The 18,453-nt window shown below is 38.9% G+C and overlaps 1 protein-coding gene across 7 annotated transcripts in view; it reads right to left on the bottom strand.

Annotated features, from left to right (window-relative positions):
* LOC119782188 (tenascin-like) overlaps nucleotides 1-15,828 on the bottom strand; it is a 35,742-nt gene extending 19,914 nt beyond the window's left edge. For 2 of the 7 annotated variants that reach the window (XM_038283028.1, XM_038283029.1), the window contains exons 1-8: nucleotides 15,601-15,828; nucleotides 15,111-15,257; nucleotides 14,843-14,971; nucleotides 6,937-7,065; nucleotides 5,092-5,238; nucleotides 4,824-4,952; nucleotides 1,863-2,009; nucleotides 1,592-1,720 (exon numbers count right to left, since the gene is read on the bottom strand). In XM_038283028.1, the coding sequence (XP_038138956.1) occupies nucleotides 1,592-1,720; nucleotides 1,863-2,009; nucleotides 4,824-4,952; nucleotides 5,092-5,238; nucleotides 6,937-7,065; nucleotides 14,843-14,971; nucleotides 15,111-15,257; nucleotides 15,601-15,679 (1,036 nt within the window). In that variant the 5' untranslated portion in view covers nucleotides 15,680-15,828. The remainder of the gene's footprint in view (nucleotides 1-1,591; nucleotides 1,721-1,862; nucleotides 2,010-4,823; nucleotides 4,953-5,091; nucleotides 5,239-6,936; nucleotides 7,066-14,842; nucleotides 14,972-15,110; nucleotides 15,258-15,600) is intronic. The other 5 variants (XM_038283032.1, XM_038283030.1, XM_038283031.1 and 2 more) reach the window with 5 other exon arrangements.
* Between the last annotated feature and the right edge of the window lie 2,625 nt (nucleotides 15,829-18,453).

The raw sequence follows: 18,453 nt of genomic DNA, 5'->3' as shown, positions 1-18,453 counted from the left end.
TTTGTATACAGCTTAGCAAACATTGGTCAACATTAAATGTCATGGGTATGAATCAGGGCTAGACTTGGACAAAACTTTGGCCAGGAGATTCTGAGGAGAGACAAGGCCTCCTGGTGTTGATGAAAAGATAGTAAAGCTTATGAATGGAAACCAACTTTCTTGTGAGAAATTTTTTCTCATCTCTTTCTCATATTTATTTGATTTAGATCAAAGTATACTGGCAAGTGTTTATATTAGCATAAGTGGACTAAAGTGAGACAAAATCAGACCGACCGAAAACAGCCCAGTTGTCAAAAACTATCTATGCACTAAATCAAGACTATGATGGCCTGACCAGACTTAGCCTAAAAGCAAACGTCTAAATGACGTCTGATGTTTGGGGGGAAGGCTACTGAGGAACTTTTAAAGGAGAGAATCAGAAACAGATGACCCATAGTGAAGTTCTTAGAAACTAAAAAACTTTTTTTAATCACCTAAAATCAGCAACGAATTAGAGTAAAATAAGAATGCAGGTATAACTTTAGCAAAAAAACTATGCTTAATTTGCTGTGTCAAGCTGTAGGGTTCAGTATAAAGTTATTTTTAAAATGTTCTTTGGATTTTCCATGAATCAAATGTTCAATTTCTTTTCCCTTATATCTATAGATTTCTTTACAGCTTCTGTGTAGATTCACAAACAACATTCATCTGTACTAAATGCAATGATTTGAGCTTAGATCAAGAATACTGAACAACATCCATAGGCTGGGAAGGATGATTGCATTCTGTTACAGATGACTGTCAACTTCCAGGCATTGAAAGGTAAGACATATTTGATGTTCTCTGATTCAAGATTAAAACATGCTACCAAATATACATTCAGATGTCAGATCATTTAAATGCAATGATTTTAGTGCCCTGCGATGGACTGGTGACCTGTCCTGGGTGTACCCCGCCTCTTGGCCACAGACAGCTGGAGATAGGCTCCAGCACCCCTCGCGACCCCAACTGGGATTAAGCGTGCCAGAAAATGGATGGATGGATGGATGGATGTTTTTTAGTGCCGGCTTAAAAGCTAAAATGACCGCGATTGTGGATAAGAATATCTGGTTGTAGCTGCACTCTAGTTTATGGCAAATGATGAACTACTCAGTTAAGACAGTGCTGAACTTGATAAGAACACTAATTGCATTCTATTGTGCATTGGAGCGTCTTTAAGGCACAAATTATAGGACTTTGGACTGTGATGAGAGCACATCATGAGGACCACCATGTGATTCAGCATCTACACACATCGGACCACATGGACAAGCAAAGGGGCTTTGGAGGAGACCATATGAGACTCTGACTGATCAGTTAGCCTGATATTTGATAAGGACACTAGGGAAATTTGGAAACAGACTGCTTTATGCTCCACGATCCATCATTTACATTTAACACTGTACAGGTTTATGCTTGAATTTTAACTCATTGTGGCTCAAGTCTTGTTTGATGCTAGTTTTTATTTTATTTTTATTTCATGCAGAAAAATGAAAATGGTAAAATTTTACTCCAGACCCACACCAACATTAGGTTTAATGCAACTTATGATTTCTTGTTGTCCAGCATGTACCTGTTCTAATGCATGTGTGCCCACATCCATTGGAGCAGCATATTTCCCCAGATTGGCAATCATTGTCACTGGAACAGAGTTGAACACATGGACCAACTTTTCCATCTGTGTTTGGACAAGCTGGGTTAGCTGAGAGAAAATACAAAAGCAGAGAAGAAAGAATAAAAAAAAATTGTGATTGAACTTAAGTGTTGAAACGTTACTGAATCTTAAAAAAAAATTACAATTTTGACTGCAGATATTAAACAGAATTTATACGTGTGTCTCTTACCTATGATTGGAGGAGCACAGACAGATCCACTGGCAAAGCTACAACATTTTTCCTGTCCAGGGCAGTGTCCATCATTCTGACATGGTCTTCCTGGGAGAAGGGTTTGGAAGACTAGGGGGCACTTTCCAATTTTGGGATCCTGTCCTACTTTGGGACATAGAGTATTTATATAATTATAATTCATATGTGTTTATCAACCCGCAATAACACCTGCCTGTTACATGTCTAATGTTTTTCCAAGTTTTTCATACATCATTATCATGAACTTTAATAGACATTAGTGATGCTTTTTATGTTTTCCACTTCTCCTCTTAACTTTGTATACAGCTTAGCAAACGTTGGTCTAATGTTTTGTTATCAAAAATCATAACAGTGCATCAAGTAAAAGGGTTGAACACAGTAATAGGGTTGAATGAATGGCAATATTTAATGAAGTTAGTATTGACTTCAATTATTTAAAACAAATGAGAGGGAAGGATTAATATGTTATAATTTAAGCATTGGGTACAAATAAAATAACGAATTGAACTGATCTGCTTAATGATTTTAAATGTCATGGGTATGAATCAGGGCTAGACTTGGACAAAACTTTGGCCAGGAGATTCTGAGGAGAGACAAGGCCTCCTGGTGTTGATGAAAACATAGTAAAGCTTATGAATGGAAGCAAACTTTCTTGTGAGAAATTTTTTTCTCATCTTTTTCTCATATTTATTTGATTTAGATCAAAGTATACTGGCAAGTGTTTATATTAGCATAAGTGGACTAAAGTGGGACAAAATCAGACCCACTGAACACAGCCCAATTCTCAACAACTATCTATGCACTAAATCAAGACTATGACGGCGTGACCAGACTTAGCCTAAAAGCAAACGTCTAAATGACGTCTGATGTTTGGGGGGGAAGGCTGCTGAGGAACTTTTAAAGGAGAGAATTAGAAACAGATGACCCATAGTGGAGTTCTTAGAAACTAAAAAACTTTTTTTAATCACCTAAAATCGGCAACGAATTAGAGTAAAATAAGAATGCAGGTATAACGTTGCCAAAAAAACTATGCTTAATTTGCTGTGTCAAGCTGTAGGGTTCAGTATAAAGTTATTTTTTAAATGTTCATTGGATTTTCCATGAATCAAATGTTCAATTTCTTTTCCCTTATATCTATAGATTTCTTTACAGCTTCTGTGTAGATTCATAAACAGCATTCATCTGTACTAAATGCAATGATTTGAGCTTAGATCAAGAATACTGAACAACATCCATAGGCTGGGAAGGATGATTGCATTCTGTTACAGATGACTGTCAACTTCCAGGCATTGAAAGGTAATGCTGCGTTCACACCGGGGGCAGCTGGCGCGACAGAAGCAGCGAGTTTACATGCAAAGTCAATGGTTGACGCGCATCAAGGCGCAGCAAAAGGTCCTGCGGCGCGTTTTGAGCAGCAGGCGCAGCGCGTCTGAGCAGCTGAAGCAGCGCGTCGGGCGCGTTTTGGCATCTGACGCGCGTGACGCGCCGCAAACGCGTTGCTGCTCGAGATGGAAAAATTGAATTTTTGCTGCTCGACGCGCCGCGTCAACCAATCAGAGAAGCTGATCTGGGAGCTGGCTGGGAGAGAGACACAGCGCTGATGACACAGACCGCTCTGATTACTCCTCTTAAACAGTTTATTAACGCATAATTAACTTAAAATATATACATCTGCCGGCAGAATATGTTCGCTTTTATTATTGTGGTGCCTGCAGATCGGATTATTTAGATGAAAAAACACCTACCAGCCGCCGCGGTAAACCGCGAGGAGGCGACCCGCCAGAGGCTGCTGATGAATGGATTCCTTCTGTCGGCGCACCGCCGGTATGTGGGGGTCTGAGCGGCTCCGACAGAAATAATATTGGGAGGCAGGATCGTAATCTGGATGAACTGACTGCACTGATGAAGTTTTCAGGTGTATTTTCTCACTTAAAAACATATTAAAACTACTTTATTCCCACTGATCACAGCAAATATAGCTGCAAGGCAGAGAAAGGATAGTGAAGCTCCGCCCAACGCGCGTCAGAGCCACTTTTGGACCGCGCAGGAAGAGCAGCAAAGCTGCTTCAGCCGCGCGTCAGAACTAACTGGTACAAGCAGCAAAAATGAAGCAGCAGACGCGATTTTGCTGCTTTTGCTGCCCCCGGTGTGAACGCACCATAAGAGATATTTGATGTTCTCTGATTCAAGATTAAAACATGCTACCAAATATACATTCAGATGTCAGATCATTTAAATGCAATGATTTTAGTGCCCTGCGATGGACTGGTGACCTGTCCTGGGTGTACCCCGCCTCTCGGCCACAGACAGCTGGAAATAGGCTCCAGCACCCCTCGCGACCCCAACTGGGATTAAGCGTGCCAGAAAATGGATGGATGGATGATTTTTAGTGCCGGCTTAAAAGCTAAAATGACCGCAATTGTGGATAAGAATATCTGGTTGTAGCTGCACTCTAGTTTATGGCAAATGATGAACTACTCAGTTAAGACAGTGCTGAACTTGATAAGAACACTAATTGCATTCTATTGTGCATTGGAGCGTCCTCAACGCACAAATTATAGGACTTTGGACTGTGATGAGAGCACATCATGAGGACCACCATGTGATTCAGCATCTACACACCATCGGAACACATGGACAAGCAAAGGGGCTTTGGAGGAGACCATATGAGACTCCGACTGATCAGTTAGCCTGATATTTGATAAGGACACTAGGGAAATTTGGAAACAGACTGCTTTATGCTCAACCATCCATCATTTACATTTAACACTGCACAGGTTTATGCTTGAATTTTAACTCATTGTGGCTCAAGTCTTGTTTGATGCTAGTTTTATTTTATTTTTTTTCATGCAGGAAAATTAAACATGTAGAATTTTACTCCAGACCCACACCAACATCAGGTTTAATGCAACTTATGATTTCTTGTTGTCCAGCATGTACCTGTCCTAATGCATGTGTGCCCACATCCATTGGAGCAGCATATTTCACCAGTTGGACAATCATTGTCACTGGAACAGAGTTGAACACATGGACCAACTCTTCCTTCTGTATTTGGACAAGCTGGGTTAGCTGAGAGAAAAGACAAAAGCAGAGCGGAAAGAATAAAAAACATTGTGATTGAACTTAAGTGTTGAAACGTTACTGAATCTTAAAAAATGTGAAGTTTGGACTGCAAATATTAAACAGAATGAATACATGTGTCTCTTACTTATAATTGGAGGAGCACAGAGAGATCCACTGCCAAAGCTGCAACATTTTTCCTGTCCAGGGCAGTGTTCATCATTCCGACATGGTCTTGCTGGGAGAAAGGTTTGGTAGACTAGGGGGCACTTTCCAACTTTGGGGTCCTGTCCTACTTTGGGACATAGAGTATTTTTATTATTATTATTATTATTATTATTATTATTATTATTATTATTATTATTATTATTATTATTATTATTATTATTTTTATTATTGTTGTTGTTATTGTTATTATTATTATTATTATTGTTATTATTATTATTATTATTATTATTATTATTATTATTATTATTATTATTATTATTATTATTATTATTATTATTATTCATATATGTGCTTATTAAACCCCAATAACACCTGCCTGTTACATGTTAAGACTAATGTTTTCCAAGCAGTTTATCTTATTGGGACAGTTATTCTGTCAGGATAAAAAGTAATCATCTTTAAATTTTAATAAGTAAGAAAGGTTTGGAAATTAAAAGGTTGCATATAGACATGGTTGGCAATTGTTAATAGAAAGCTCTGACAGTGTGCATTTGTATTATCCTAGATCTAAAAACACTGTGTATTATCTTGATAAGATTGGAGCCGGTGAATTATTTTCATTTACAAACTAAACATCTATGATGTAATGATGTGATGATATGAGATGTGACAATGTGGCAGTGTAAGTATAAATCTTAAACATTCTCAAAAAAAAGTCTGCCAGATGCTTTTTAAATACATGTACCTTTTATGAAATAACTTACTGTACCACATCACAAGAATATTTATTTTGATTATTTATTTATTTTGTAATTTTGTGTTGACTGTAAAGTAGAACAAGGTGAATTATTGTACAAGCTACATGCTTAAATCATGAAAATATCATTTAACATCAACTTTATTTCATGCTTTTTATGTTTTATACTTCTCCTCTTCACTTTGTATGCAGCTTAGCAAACATTGGTCTAACATGTGTTGTTATAACAGTGTATCAAGGAAAAGGGTTGAACATAGTAACAGGGTTAAATAAACGGCAATATTTAATGAAGTTAGGATTGACTTCAATATTTAAAACAAATGAGAGGGAAGGAAACGTAATATTTTAAGCATTGGGTTAAAATAAAAACGGATTGAACTGATCTGCTTAATGATTTTAAATGTCATGGGTATGAATCAGGGCTAGACTTGGGCAAACCTTTGGCCAGGAGATTCTGAGGAGAGACAAGGCCTTCTGGTGTTGATGAAAAGATAGTAAAGCTTATGAATGGAAACCAACTTTCTTCTGAGAATTTTTTTCTCATCTTTTTCTCATATTTATTTGATTTAGATCAAAGTATACTGGCAAGTGTTTATAGTTTATGGCAAATGATGAACTACTCAGTTAAGACAGTGCTGATCTTAATAAGAACACTAATTGCATTCTATTGTTCATTGGATCGTCCTCAAGGCACAAATTATAGAACTTTGGACTGTGATGAGGGCACATCATGAGGACCACCATGTGATTCAGCATCTACACACCATTGGACCACATGGACAAGCAAAGGGGCTTTGGAGGAGACCATATGAGACTCCGACTGATCAGTTAGCCTGATATTTGATAAGGACACTAGGGAAATTTGGAAACAGACTGCTTTATGCTCAACCATCCATCATTTACATTTAACACTGCACAGGTTTAAGCTTGAATTTTAACTCATTGTGGCTCAAGTCTTGTTTGATGCTAGCTTTTTTTTTTTTTTGTTGATTTCATGCAGAATTTTACTCCAGACCCACACCAACATCAGGTTTAATGCAAACCGCTTTCTTGTTGTCCAGCATGTACCTGTCCTAATGCATGTGTGCCCACATCCATTGGAGCAGCATATTTCACCAGTTGGACAATCATTGTCACTGGAACAGAGTTGAACACATGGACCAACTCTTCCTTCCGTATTTGGACAAGCTGGGTTAGCTGAGAGAAAAGACAAAAGTAGAGAAGAAAGAATAAGAAACATTGTGATTGAAATTAATTGTTGAAACGTTACTGAATATTAAAAAAATTAAAATTTTGACTGCAAATATTAAACAGAATGAATACATGGGTCTCTTACTTATAATTGGAGGAGAACAGTGAGATCCACTCGGAAAGCTACAACATTTTCCTGTCCAGGACAGTGTTCATCATTCTGACATGGTCTTGCTGGGAGAAAGGTTTGGTAGACTAGGGGGCACTTTCCAACTTTAGGGTCCTGTCCTACTTTGGGACATAGAGTATTTTATTTATTATTATTATAATTCATATATGGGCTTATTAAACCCAAATAACACCTGCCTGTTACATGTTAAGACTAATGTTTTCCAAGCAGTTTATCTTATTGGGAAAGTTATTCTGTCAGGATAAAAATTAATCATCTTTAACTTTTAATAAGTAACAAAGGTATGGAAATTAAAAGGGTGCATATAGACAGGGTAGGGACTTGTTAATAGAAAGCTCTGACAGTGTGCATTTGGATTACGGTATCCTAGATCTAAAAACACTGTTGTAAGGACTCCAGTTTTTGTGTTTGTCTGTTTGTCTTGTCTTTGTGTTTTTCTCCCTTCCACCACCAGGAGGCGCCTGGTTCCGGTCCGCCTCCTCACACACCTGCGGACAGTTACCTCATCACCAGACTGTTCTTAAGCTGCTGGTTGCCACTACCTCAACGCCAGAGTGTTTGCCAGTTTGGGGGTACCCTAGCCAAGCTTTGTTTATTCTGAGTCTAATCTGAGTTTTTGTATTGCGAGTTTTTTGTACTCTAGCCAAGCTGAGATCTCATTGAGTTGACTGAGTGCTTGTCTCCCTGAGATTCAACTTTGTTTTGTCTTTGCCTTTCGGCAGGAAGACTTCCTGCAAATTGTACCTTTTCTGACCGCCTCTCCCAGGAGGGATCAACTGAGCCTTAGACTGAGCGACGGATTCCAAACAGGAGGTTTGGATCCAGCCACCTTTGAGGCCCCGTCCACACGAAGTCAAAACGAACACGAAGCGCTGATATTTTCCAAAAAGTTTGCCGTAAAGACGGAGACGTAAAATAAATGTGAGCGTCCACACGAATGCATGAAAACGCTGCAAAATGTATGCAAGGCCTGTAAGTGGCGCTGTGGTGCCAAAGCAAAAATAAGCGACGAAATGTTGGGCATGCGCACTAATATTTATACATGGTTGCCCTGCGGGTCCATTTTCGTGGTTAAGTCAAATTCAGGTGCTGAACTATGTCGTCAATATTGCTCTGTTCTTCCTGGAGATATTCCAGAAGAAGAAGATTCTGTTGTAAGCCCGACAGCAGGGTGAGTAGCATTAGCAGCAACGGCGCCATTGTTGTTGTGATGCGTCGCGCATGCGTGTTTAGAGGCGACGCTATGACGCATGCGTGTAAAAAAAAATATGCGGTTAGAGCGTAAAGATGGAAACGCGAAAACGGCGTTTCGAAATCTTCCCACTCTGAAGGCTGAATAAAAAAAAGATCGTTTACAGACCCCCGAAACGCCGGCTTCGTGTGGATGAGAGGCTGGTTTGGTGAAAAATTTGTGCGTTTAGGCCAGGGTTCGTCTTCGTGTGGACGGGGCCTGAGATCGTTGAGATCACTCACTGAGTAAGGAAATCATCTTCACCACTACCCATTCAAGTACCACAGGAAATCTGAGTGGCAACCAGCGTCTGCATCAATCTTCATTGTCCGAGTTCTGGGTAAACCCTCTTCCGCCCTCCACCGAATCAGACAAACTCTGGAAAACCAACACACAGATTGGAGTCAAGGATTCTCCACTTCTCTGAAAACGTGAGTCGCAACAAATCCTCTCCTTCAAGATCAATGAATCATATTTCCCACTGAGCCTGAATCTAACAGTCTGTCTTCCCCTCGTCTTCCAGTTCCGGCTGAGCAGAGTTCGGAGAAACTCTGCACCGAGCTCATCTCATTTCAATAAAACCCGCTGAACTTTTACTCTGTGTCTCTCTGTTTGGCTTCACTGCATGTGGGTCCGAGCCTTAGATAAAATCATGACAACTGTGTGTTATCTTGATAAGGTTGGAGCCGGTGAATTATTTTCATTTACAAACTACACATATATGATGTAATGATGTGATATGAGATATGAGAATGTGGCAGTGGAAGTATAAATCTTAAACATTCTAAAAAAAAAGTTTGCCAGATGCTTTTTGAATACCTGTACCTTTTGTGAAATAACTTACCATATTACAAGCATATTTAGTTTGATTATTTATTTATTTTGTAATTTTTTTGTGTTGACTGTAAAGTAGAACATGGTGAATTATTGTATAAGCTACATTCCTAAATCATGAAAATACCCTTTAACATCAACATTATTTCATGCTTTTTATGTTTTCTACTTCTCCTCTTAACTTTGTATACAGCTTTGCAACCATTGGTCTAACATGTGTTGTTATCATAACAGTGTATCAAGGAAAAGGGTTGAACATAGCAAAAGGATTAAATGAATGACAATATTTAATGAAGTTAGTATTGACTTCAATTATTTAAAACAAACAAGAGGGACAGGAAGCTTATGAATGAAAATAAACTTTCTTGTGACAGTCCTAGCATACTGTTAGGTTTGGATGTACAGCATCCCTTAAGTTCTGTTAATGTATAATAGGCTGCTTGTTCTAGTTTACCTCTTGAACAATGTATACCCTACAGCAGGACCCTGAGATTTCGACAGAGAGGAATAGAACTAAAACATGATTCCGGAATGATGATGATCAAATGTTTAGTTTACAGAAAGTGACTTATTTATATTTTCCCCAAGTATATGCTCATCATATCTTCCATCTCTCTCCTCTGTTTTTCAACTCATTTCTCCAGGGAGACTGGATTTGCCTTGTGTAACATGTATACTGTAGTTAGAATTTACACAAATAATTGAGGTATTCAAAACTTCCCAGACAACATGGTGATGAAAATACTCAATAATAAAATGGCCAAATTACTATTTAGTAAAAACAAAAATGTAACAGATGTAAGTGATAATGATCTATTTATCTTTACTATTTCCTAGTAGAGTTAGGGCAGCCACATACCATACTGTATACCAATGTTGTCATGATCTTGGCGATGATGACTGGCTTAATTACTCATTTCATTCACCTGTCTAACTCTGGCTGGTTTCTTATCACTGCTCATCTGATCCACCTGCTCCTGCCACTATTAAAGGTGATCCAATCCAATCCAATCCACTTTATTTATATAGCACGGTTTAAATAAACACAAGGTTTCCAAAGTGCTGCACAAAAAGATAAAATAACTAAAATAAATAAAAGTAATAAAATAAAATAAAATAAAAGCACTGCCCGCACAGGATAAAAATATGCATGTGTATACATAAAATCAACATGTGTACATAAAATCAACATGTGTACATAAAATCAACACTCTACATGGTGTTAAAAGCCAAAGAAAAGAGGTGGGTTTTAAGAAGAGTTTTAAAATGAGACAGAGAGGTGGCCTGTCTAATGTGCAGCGGCAATCCATTCCAGAGTTTTGGAGCTGCAACAGAAAACGCTCGATCCCCTCTGAGCTTAAGCCTTGCTTTAGGCACTGTCAGGAGCAGCTGATCAGCTGACCTGAGAGATCGGCTGGGAGTGTAGGGGTGCAGAAGCTCAGAGAGGTAAATTGGGGCAAGGCCATTCAAGGCTTTAAAAGTAAATAAAAGAATTTTAAAATTAATCCTAAAATGGATGGGCAGCCAGTGGAGTGAAGCTAAAACAGGTGAAATGTGCTCGTACTTGCGTGTGCCAGTTAAAAGACGTGCAGCAGCATTTTGAACAAGTTGAAGACGAGCAATTGAGGACCCAGCAATCCCCACATAAAGTGCATTACAGTAATCCAGCCGAGTGGTCACAAAGGCGTGGATTACTGTCTCAAAGTGCTTTCTCTGAAGGACTGGTTTGATCTTTGCCAGCTGCCTTAGCTGGAAAAAGCTAGATTTCATTACAGCTTTTATCTGGCTGTCAAATTTAAGGTCTGAGTCCACTTTTACCCCGAGGTTTCTTACAGTTGGTTTACTGTATTGCGATAGAGAACCGAGATCAACTAGGGAGGGGGTCACAGATGTGCCACCAAAGACCATGACTTCTGTCTTTTCTTCATTAAAATTCAGAAAATTTAAAGACATCCAAGCTTTAAGGTCATGTAAACACCTTAACAGTGGTTCAACAGAGTAGGAATCAGCCTTTTTGAGGGGGACATAAATCTGGCTGTCATCAGCATAACAGTGAAAGGAAATGCCATGTTTCCTGAGAATGGAGCCAAGTGGGAGTAGATAGAGAGAAAATAAAAGAGGGCCAAGCACGGAGCCCTGTGGGACCCCACATGAGAGAGGAGCAGTGGAGGACACAGAGTCATCAAGGCTGACACAGAAAGTCCGATGTGACAGGTAGGACATGAACCATTCCAGTGCTAAGCCCCTGATGCCCACCCACTGTTCCAAACGAGCAATCAGGATTTAATGGTCCACTGTATCAAATGCTGCAGTCAAATCTAAAAGTACAAGGACAACACAGTGTCCAGAGTCAGTAGCTAAAAAGATGTCATTAAAAACTCTTAAAAGCGCTGATTCTGTGCTGTGCAATGTTTTAAAACCAGATTGGAAAATCTCAAGAACATTTTGTTCATTTAAAAAGTCCATGAGCTGAGAATAAACAATCTTCTCTAAGATTTTTGAGAAGAAAGGCAACTTAGAGATAGGCCTAAAATTCGACAGAACAGTAGGATCCAGCCCAGGTTTTTTTAATAAAGGCTGCACGACTGCATGTTTAAGATTTAAAGGGACTACTCCAGAGGACAGACTGCTATGATGGCATCCAGTCATCCGGGGCAGATTATTTTTGTTCTCTCTAGCCAGTCGTGAGAGTGTTTTTAGAGTGTCTTGGTGTTTCTGATTTCCTGATCCTGACCTCTTCTGCCTCTCAACCACTGAGCCTGCCTGTTCTCATCTGAACGGTTTTCCTGAACTGTCTTTGGACTCCTGGATCTCTGAGCCTGCCTGTTCCTGTTCTGATCTGTTTGTCTCACCTGGCTTTGGAATTTTGGACCTCTGAGCTTGCTGTTCCTGTTCTGAACTGTTTGTCTGATCTGGCTTCGGACACCTGCAAGTTTTCCGTTCTCCTGGGCTGCAGCATCTAGGACACTCTGGGCGGCACCTGCCGCATTTTGTCGGCAGCCCACCGACTGGATCCTGTCTTGTTATCTTGGCATGGACTGAACTTGTAAACCAGGTTAGTGACTCACAATCATAATCACTAACCTATGTTTCCTCTCTCCAGAGTTTCCTGCCTCAAACCTCCTAGCTGCTGCTACTGCATATCCGCAGCCCACTTATTAAAAAAACGCTTTTTGAGTAATCCCACTTTCTTTCTTACCTGAATACTAGGTCCTCTGTTCCGAGCCATGATGAATGCCATATCACAGTTACAAACTATAGTCTGATAAATTACCAGTGGGCCTGAAGAACATTTTACATAAAAGTGTTTTTAAACTAAACGGTATTGTGTCCCCTATAAAAATGGTAATTGACAGAAATTGTTGACGGGGTTGAACATAGCTGGGAGACATAATTAAAAAAGTGCTATTTCATTGTTAATTCAAGTACTTTTTCCACATATTTATTTTATTCAAATCAAAGTATACTGGCAAGTATTTATATTGGTAGAAGTCATCAACTTTTTATGAGTTTTATATTCAGAGAACACCAAACAGTTTTTGAGTGGTGACATGTTTATTTATTCTATGCCTCAGGAACTAGAAATGTTTGAAATATATATATATTTCTTAAATATCTTTATCCATGAACACATGGATATTTCCATTTCTCATTTTTAAACGCTATTTGTGGTTTTCTCAATGGGAAAATCTTTGAGGTGACCTGTTGAACACAGGGTGCACTTTGTTTAAGGATTGACCCTGAAGCAGTTTGGCTGAGTAGTTGTTTGGAAGTGAGCTGATTTATTTAGGCTATACCCAGTACTCGAGTTGAAGTGGGATGAGGGGATCAGGGAGGATGGCATTCCCCCATACCATTCCCTGTAACATTTTATCACTGAATGTGGACATTTCAACATATATTAACAGTTAGGGTAATAATACTGCCCTTTCAGCATTTAGCAGGCTGTGCGTTTATGATTAACCTGACCAAATGACGGGGGCCCAGGAGCACATGCGATCTTATTTTCGATCTCAGTGGCACAACCAGCGGAGCAGGAGACGGTGTTCTGAACAGCATCACAGCCGAGCGGCAAAGACAATGTGATTTGAGGGACTCCATTTTTCAAGTCAAGAGTCAGAGGACATTACCTTTTATAAACTTACCATTGTGTCACAGTCCTAATCTCTGGACATAGTGATAACATGCAAAACTAGGTAAACTAGTTTGAAGCACAAACATTTTTCTGTCTTTACAGTTTTCATGACACACAAGAATTAGCCTAGAGTGTATAGGCATTGCTGAACAGTCAAAATCTGCATTTTGGTTGTGAATCGAATATCAAATGTATCTGTAGAGCGCTGCTGTTTTGCTATGTGACAGACAGAATTTGGAAGACGTTGGTGAGACAAGTGGAGCTGTGGCCGAGAGCCGTGGAAGAAACTTGTTGAGAGAATCGAAGGTTTGAAAAATGCATTTTAATTAAGCAATTTAAGACACATTTTAAGATTATTATCTTGAAAGAACTGCCAAATGAGATGTAAATGTCTGGCCAATGCTCATAATTGAATGTTGACATCTGACTGCAAGGTCCCTCGAGTGACTGGCAGAATGCCTGTCGTCCGATCTATGGTAAATAGCTTAGTTCGACAGACCTGTTAGAATACTTTTAACTCATTCATTGCCATCCTGTAGTCTAGCTTACTTTAAAATAGCCAATAGAAGCAATACAGATTTTCTGATAAACAGTCTGTTTTATAAAATAAATACCCTAAATGAATATTTGAAAGGTGACTAAAAATATTTAAATTTGTTTAGGCTTATTTTTTATTTTCAGGCTAATTTGAGTGTATTTGGATTTGTAAGTAGTTTTTTTTTCAGATTTTGAAAATTGTTTTAGATGTTATCTTATTCATTGAATTTGAGTTAAATAAATACTTGACTTAAAATGATTCAGATATTCATTTGCAATGTTTTGTGAGGTTTTGTTCCAAATCTTGGTAGATTCATCGCCAAAAGTAATTTCCAAAGTAAAATCAAAGAAGTGGCCTACTGTAACTTTGAAGCTGATCCCAGTGGGAAATTTGTCCTCTGCATTTGTCCCTAACTATGTAGGGGCAGTGATAGCCATGCCAGCCAAGGGACTGACTGCAGTTCTACTAAGAGGGGTCTGGTCAAGGTCAATGACCAATGCATCTGCTTGTACAGATTAGCATAGTAGAGCAATGAGTGGTCCATGATGAGTGGTCACACTTTGGAGGCCTCCGGGTGGGGATGAGAGCATATCAATCCGGCCATATTAGAATATAGGGTTAGGTTACTCGGTCTAATGTAAATTAAAATGAAGTATGAGAAGGAAAATAAAACAGCATTTATATAATTAGATGAGGCCCAAATTGCAGATAAATGCTAAAACTGTGGTCTTGAAAGACATGTGGTCTTTGAAGTTTTGATTCTGATACATTTTGATCGCTGATTATTGTAAATGTTTCCATCCTTTTGATAGATTCATAGTACTAGTAAGGGTATTTTTCTTGTCCAGCATGTACCTGTTCTAATGCATGTGTGCCCGCATCCATTGGAGCAGCATATCTTGCCAGTTGGGCAGTCACTGTCACTGAAACAGTTTTCAACACATGGACCAATTCTTCCATCTGTGTTTGGACAAGCTGGGTTAGCTGAGAGGAAAGACCAAAGCAGAGAAAAAAAAGAAAGAAAACATGATTGAACTTAAGTGTTGAAACTTTGGGAAATCTTAAAAAAAATGTACAATTTTGACAGCAAATATTAAACAGAATTTATATCAGTGTCTCTTACGTATAACTGGAGGAGCACAGAAAGATCTAGTGCCAAAGCTACAACATTTGTCTTGTCCAGGGCAGTGTCCATCATTATGACATGGTCTTTCTGGGAGAAAGGTTTTGTAGACTAGGGCACACTTTCCAACCTTGGGGTCCTCTCCTACTTTGGGATTTAGAGTATTGCAAGCATAATGGCATCATTAAAAAAGAAACAAAAAACAATTGCAGTTCCATATTCCATACTTTGTTTTATATTTTTTTTATATACTTATATGTATTTTACACTCGTTTTTTCTCTATTTTACAATTTTATTGTATTTTATGATTGTGTACAGCACTTTGGTCCTGTCTGGTGCATAAAGTGCTTCATAAATAAAGTTGGTATGGTATGGTATATCTAATTGGTTATTTCCCTTTATCAACATATTGACATACAGGTCTATAGCAAAACAAAAGCAAAAAGTAAAAGAGCATGCTTTTCAATTTATAGGAAAATAAAAACTTACCTAGTCTTCCTTCTCTTGTGTAACCCTGTACAAATAAGCCCAATGCAAAAAAAATTGCTGCTTTTGCAAAAAATTTCATCTCTGTTGCAGTTAGAAATCCAAGTCCTCCTTTTGATCTGCTTGAACAAATATCCCTTTAAATAAACTAAGGTCTTGTGGCAGAAGCCTTGTGTCTACAGAGTTACTTTTCCAAGTCTACTGACCTTTCACTGTGCAAACGTTTTTGATAACCGGTGCAACTATGTGACATAAGCAGGCTCAGACTGGTAATCTGTGATACCGGGCATTTGCCTGGTGGGCCGGTCCTAATTTCAGCGTGCGAGGGCCGGCCCTCCTTAAATCATACCGGCCCCAACACTTACTCTTCTGCCGAAGCACCTACCTGTGACAGTAAATAACTCAAGAAGCTCAAAAAGTAATACAATATTAACTATTTAAATGATGCATGCAGCATACTGTATATAGCCCTTCCTTGTCATGCACATCATTGAGACAGTTGGCATATGGTGTAATTTTCTATTTCTTCAAACTGTAAAATCCTTGTTCCTCCTATATTTGGTGAATTTATATTTGAATATTTTGCACAAATATGTAGCGGTGCATGATGGGGTTTTGCATCTGTTTACATTATTCCATTTCATTGCCCTCATGCAACCTAGACTCGCAGTGAATGCTTACACATCACTGAGCTTTCATGTATTCATTCTTGAAGAATTGCCTGTCTGCCTCTACAGTATATTGCATTGCTTCATGTTGGTATTTTTACAACACTCGGCTTACGTTGTAGACCTATAATGTGTGAGTGGGTGTCTGGCTGGCTTCGTGCAAGTGTGGACATTAAGCATCAGCAACAACAGTCACTGTCGCGTCCGTGTTAATAACCAAAGCAAGTAAAACCTCATGGTAGAAGTTTTGGGGATGGTTTTCTTGTGATGCTTGAAGATAGATCGGTTAACCGACAATATGAATTTGTGTTGTGTTTTACATTTGAGACTCACGCGTTTGAAGGGCCGCAAATCGTTCCAAGTCCGAGCCTGGACATAAGTAATGCTTACTGTTAATACAAGCTCATCAGATTAAGAGTTTTGCATCAGTGCAAAGATATACATTTTAAACCTGTAAAAATGTAAATTATTTTTATATGTATTTAAAGGGAGATATGAACAAAAAAAGTACAAAAGCCTGACCAATCTTACAGACAATTATGCTGCAAAAGCATTTCAAGATTACTTCACACCCTCTGCTAAGTTAATAACAATACTGTAAGTCTGATTGAGCTTGTATTTGAAAAGAAATTGTCCTTTAATATATTTAATCAGAAACATTTAAAGATAGAAATTTAGAATTTGTGATTTTAAATCATTACAGGGGCCTAGTCATGTTCCTTGACTTTCTAAACCAGAAGCTTATTCTGATTCCATACAAAGGCGTTCTTATCATTATTAGTTTTGAAATCCTTTAATTCTTTATACTTTTTTTTATTTTTATTTTTTAGTAAAGTATCAGAATCTTGACAAACTGATGACTGGAGGTACAGCTATTGGTATACAGTGAGAAGAGCAGAAGTGAAAGAACACAGCCCTGGGGGGAAGCAGTGCTGGTTAGGCTTGAGACATTTTTCCAAGCTTCACGTGCTGCCTCCTGTCAGACAGGCAGTCTGTAATCCACCTTCAGGTGGAGTGGATGCAAAGCTGTCCCTTTGTCTGTTGAAATGACAGTAGAACTCATTCAGGTCATTTTCTAAGGTCATCTATGGAGTAGGTGGGTTTCAGCTTGGAATTTGTGATTTGTCTAAGCCCTTTTCAGACTGAAGCAGAGTCATTGGCTGAAAATTGATTTTGAATCTTCTCAGAGTACAGTCGTTTAGCCTTGCTGAACTTGTATTTTGCGTCTTTGAATCTGCATTTGTCCCCACTCTTGAAGACCTCTTCCTTACCCAACCTTAACCTTCTGAGTTTACTATGAACCAGGGTTTGTCATAGTTGTACAGTAACACACCCTGGTTCATGATGAAACACAGTAGTCCTCACAGAAGCTGATGTATGATGTCACAGCCTCTCATCTTGACTGTTGATAGCAGCCCTGAAAACATCCCAGTCAGTAGAATCCAGACACACCTGAAGATCCTCCACAGCCTCACTGGTCCACTTCTTTGATGTCCTCACTACAGGTTTGCAGAGCTTTAGTTTCTGCTTGTATGCAGGAATCAGGTGAGCCATGACGTGGTTGGATTGGTGCAGCACAGGGGACGGCATGATAAGCATCCCTGACTGTGGTGTAGCAGTGTAGGTGTGACAAAAAAGGGAAGAAAATTCAAGATCAAGAGTAAAGCAGTATCAAAAATATTGAATGCCAAGGAGGATAGTGAGGGGAGTGGTGGCCTAGTGGATAGGGCATTGCTCTTGCAATCCAGAGGTTCTCTGGCTGCTTGAGCAAAGGACCCTTAACCCCACAATGCTCCCGGATGCTGCACAATGACAGCCCACTACTTAAGGGATATGGGTTGAATGGAACAAATGACATATAATGACACAACAAAATTAGAAAAAGAATAACACCTGGGCATTGCTCAGAATACGCCTGGTATGTGGTAAAAAGGGCACCTTATGTGTTGCATGGAGAAATAGTAACTGTCCCTGACATGGACATCAATAACTACATCTATGAGATAATTTAAATCACATTTTCTCTCATTTATTCAAAGAGTTACAATTTAAAGCGTTCCTTGATGCCTGTTAGAGCTCTAGCACCACCTAGTGTCTATCTGTGCATGTCCCTGACTGCAAGCATATGCTGACAGTTTACAACAATGATAACAAAAACTTTTCAGGGTTAAAAAATTATAATTAATCA

This window comes from Cyprinodon tularosa, unplaced genomic scaffold (assembly GCF_016077235.1).
Source record: "Cyprinodon tularosa strain WSP-4 unplaced genomic scaffold, ASM1607723v1 ctg19, whole genome shotgun sequence".
NCBI classification, from domain to species: Eukaryota; Metazoa; Chordata; class Actinopteri; order Cyprinodontiformes; family Cyprinodontidae; genus Cyprinodon; species Cyprinodon tularosa.
This window is presented reverse-complemented; position numbering and strand designations above follow the sequence as displayed.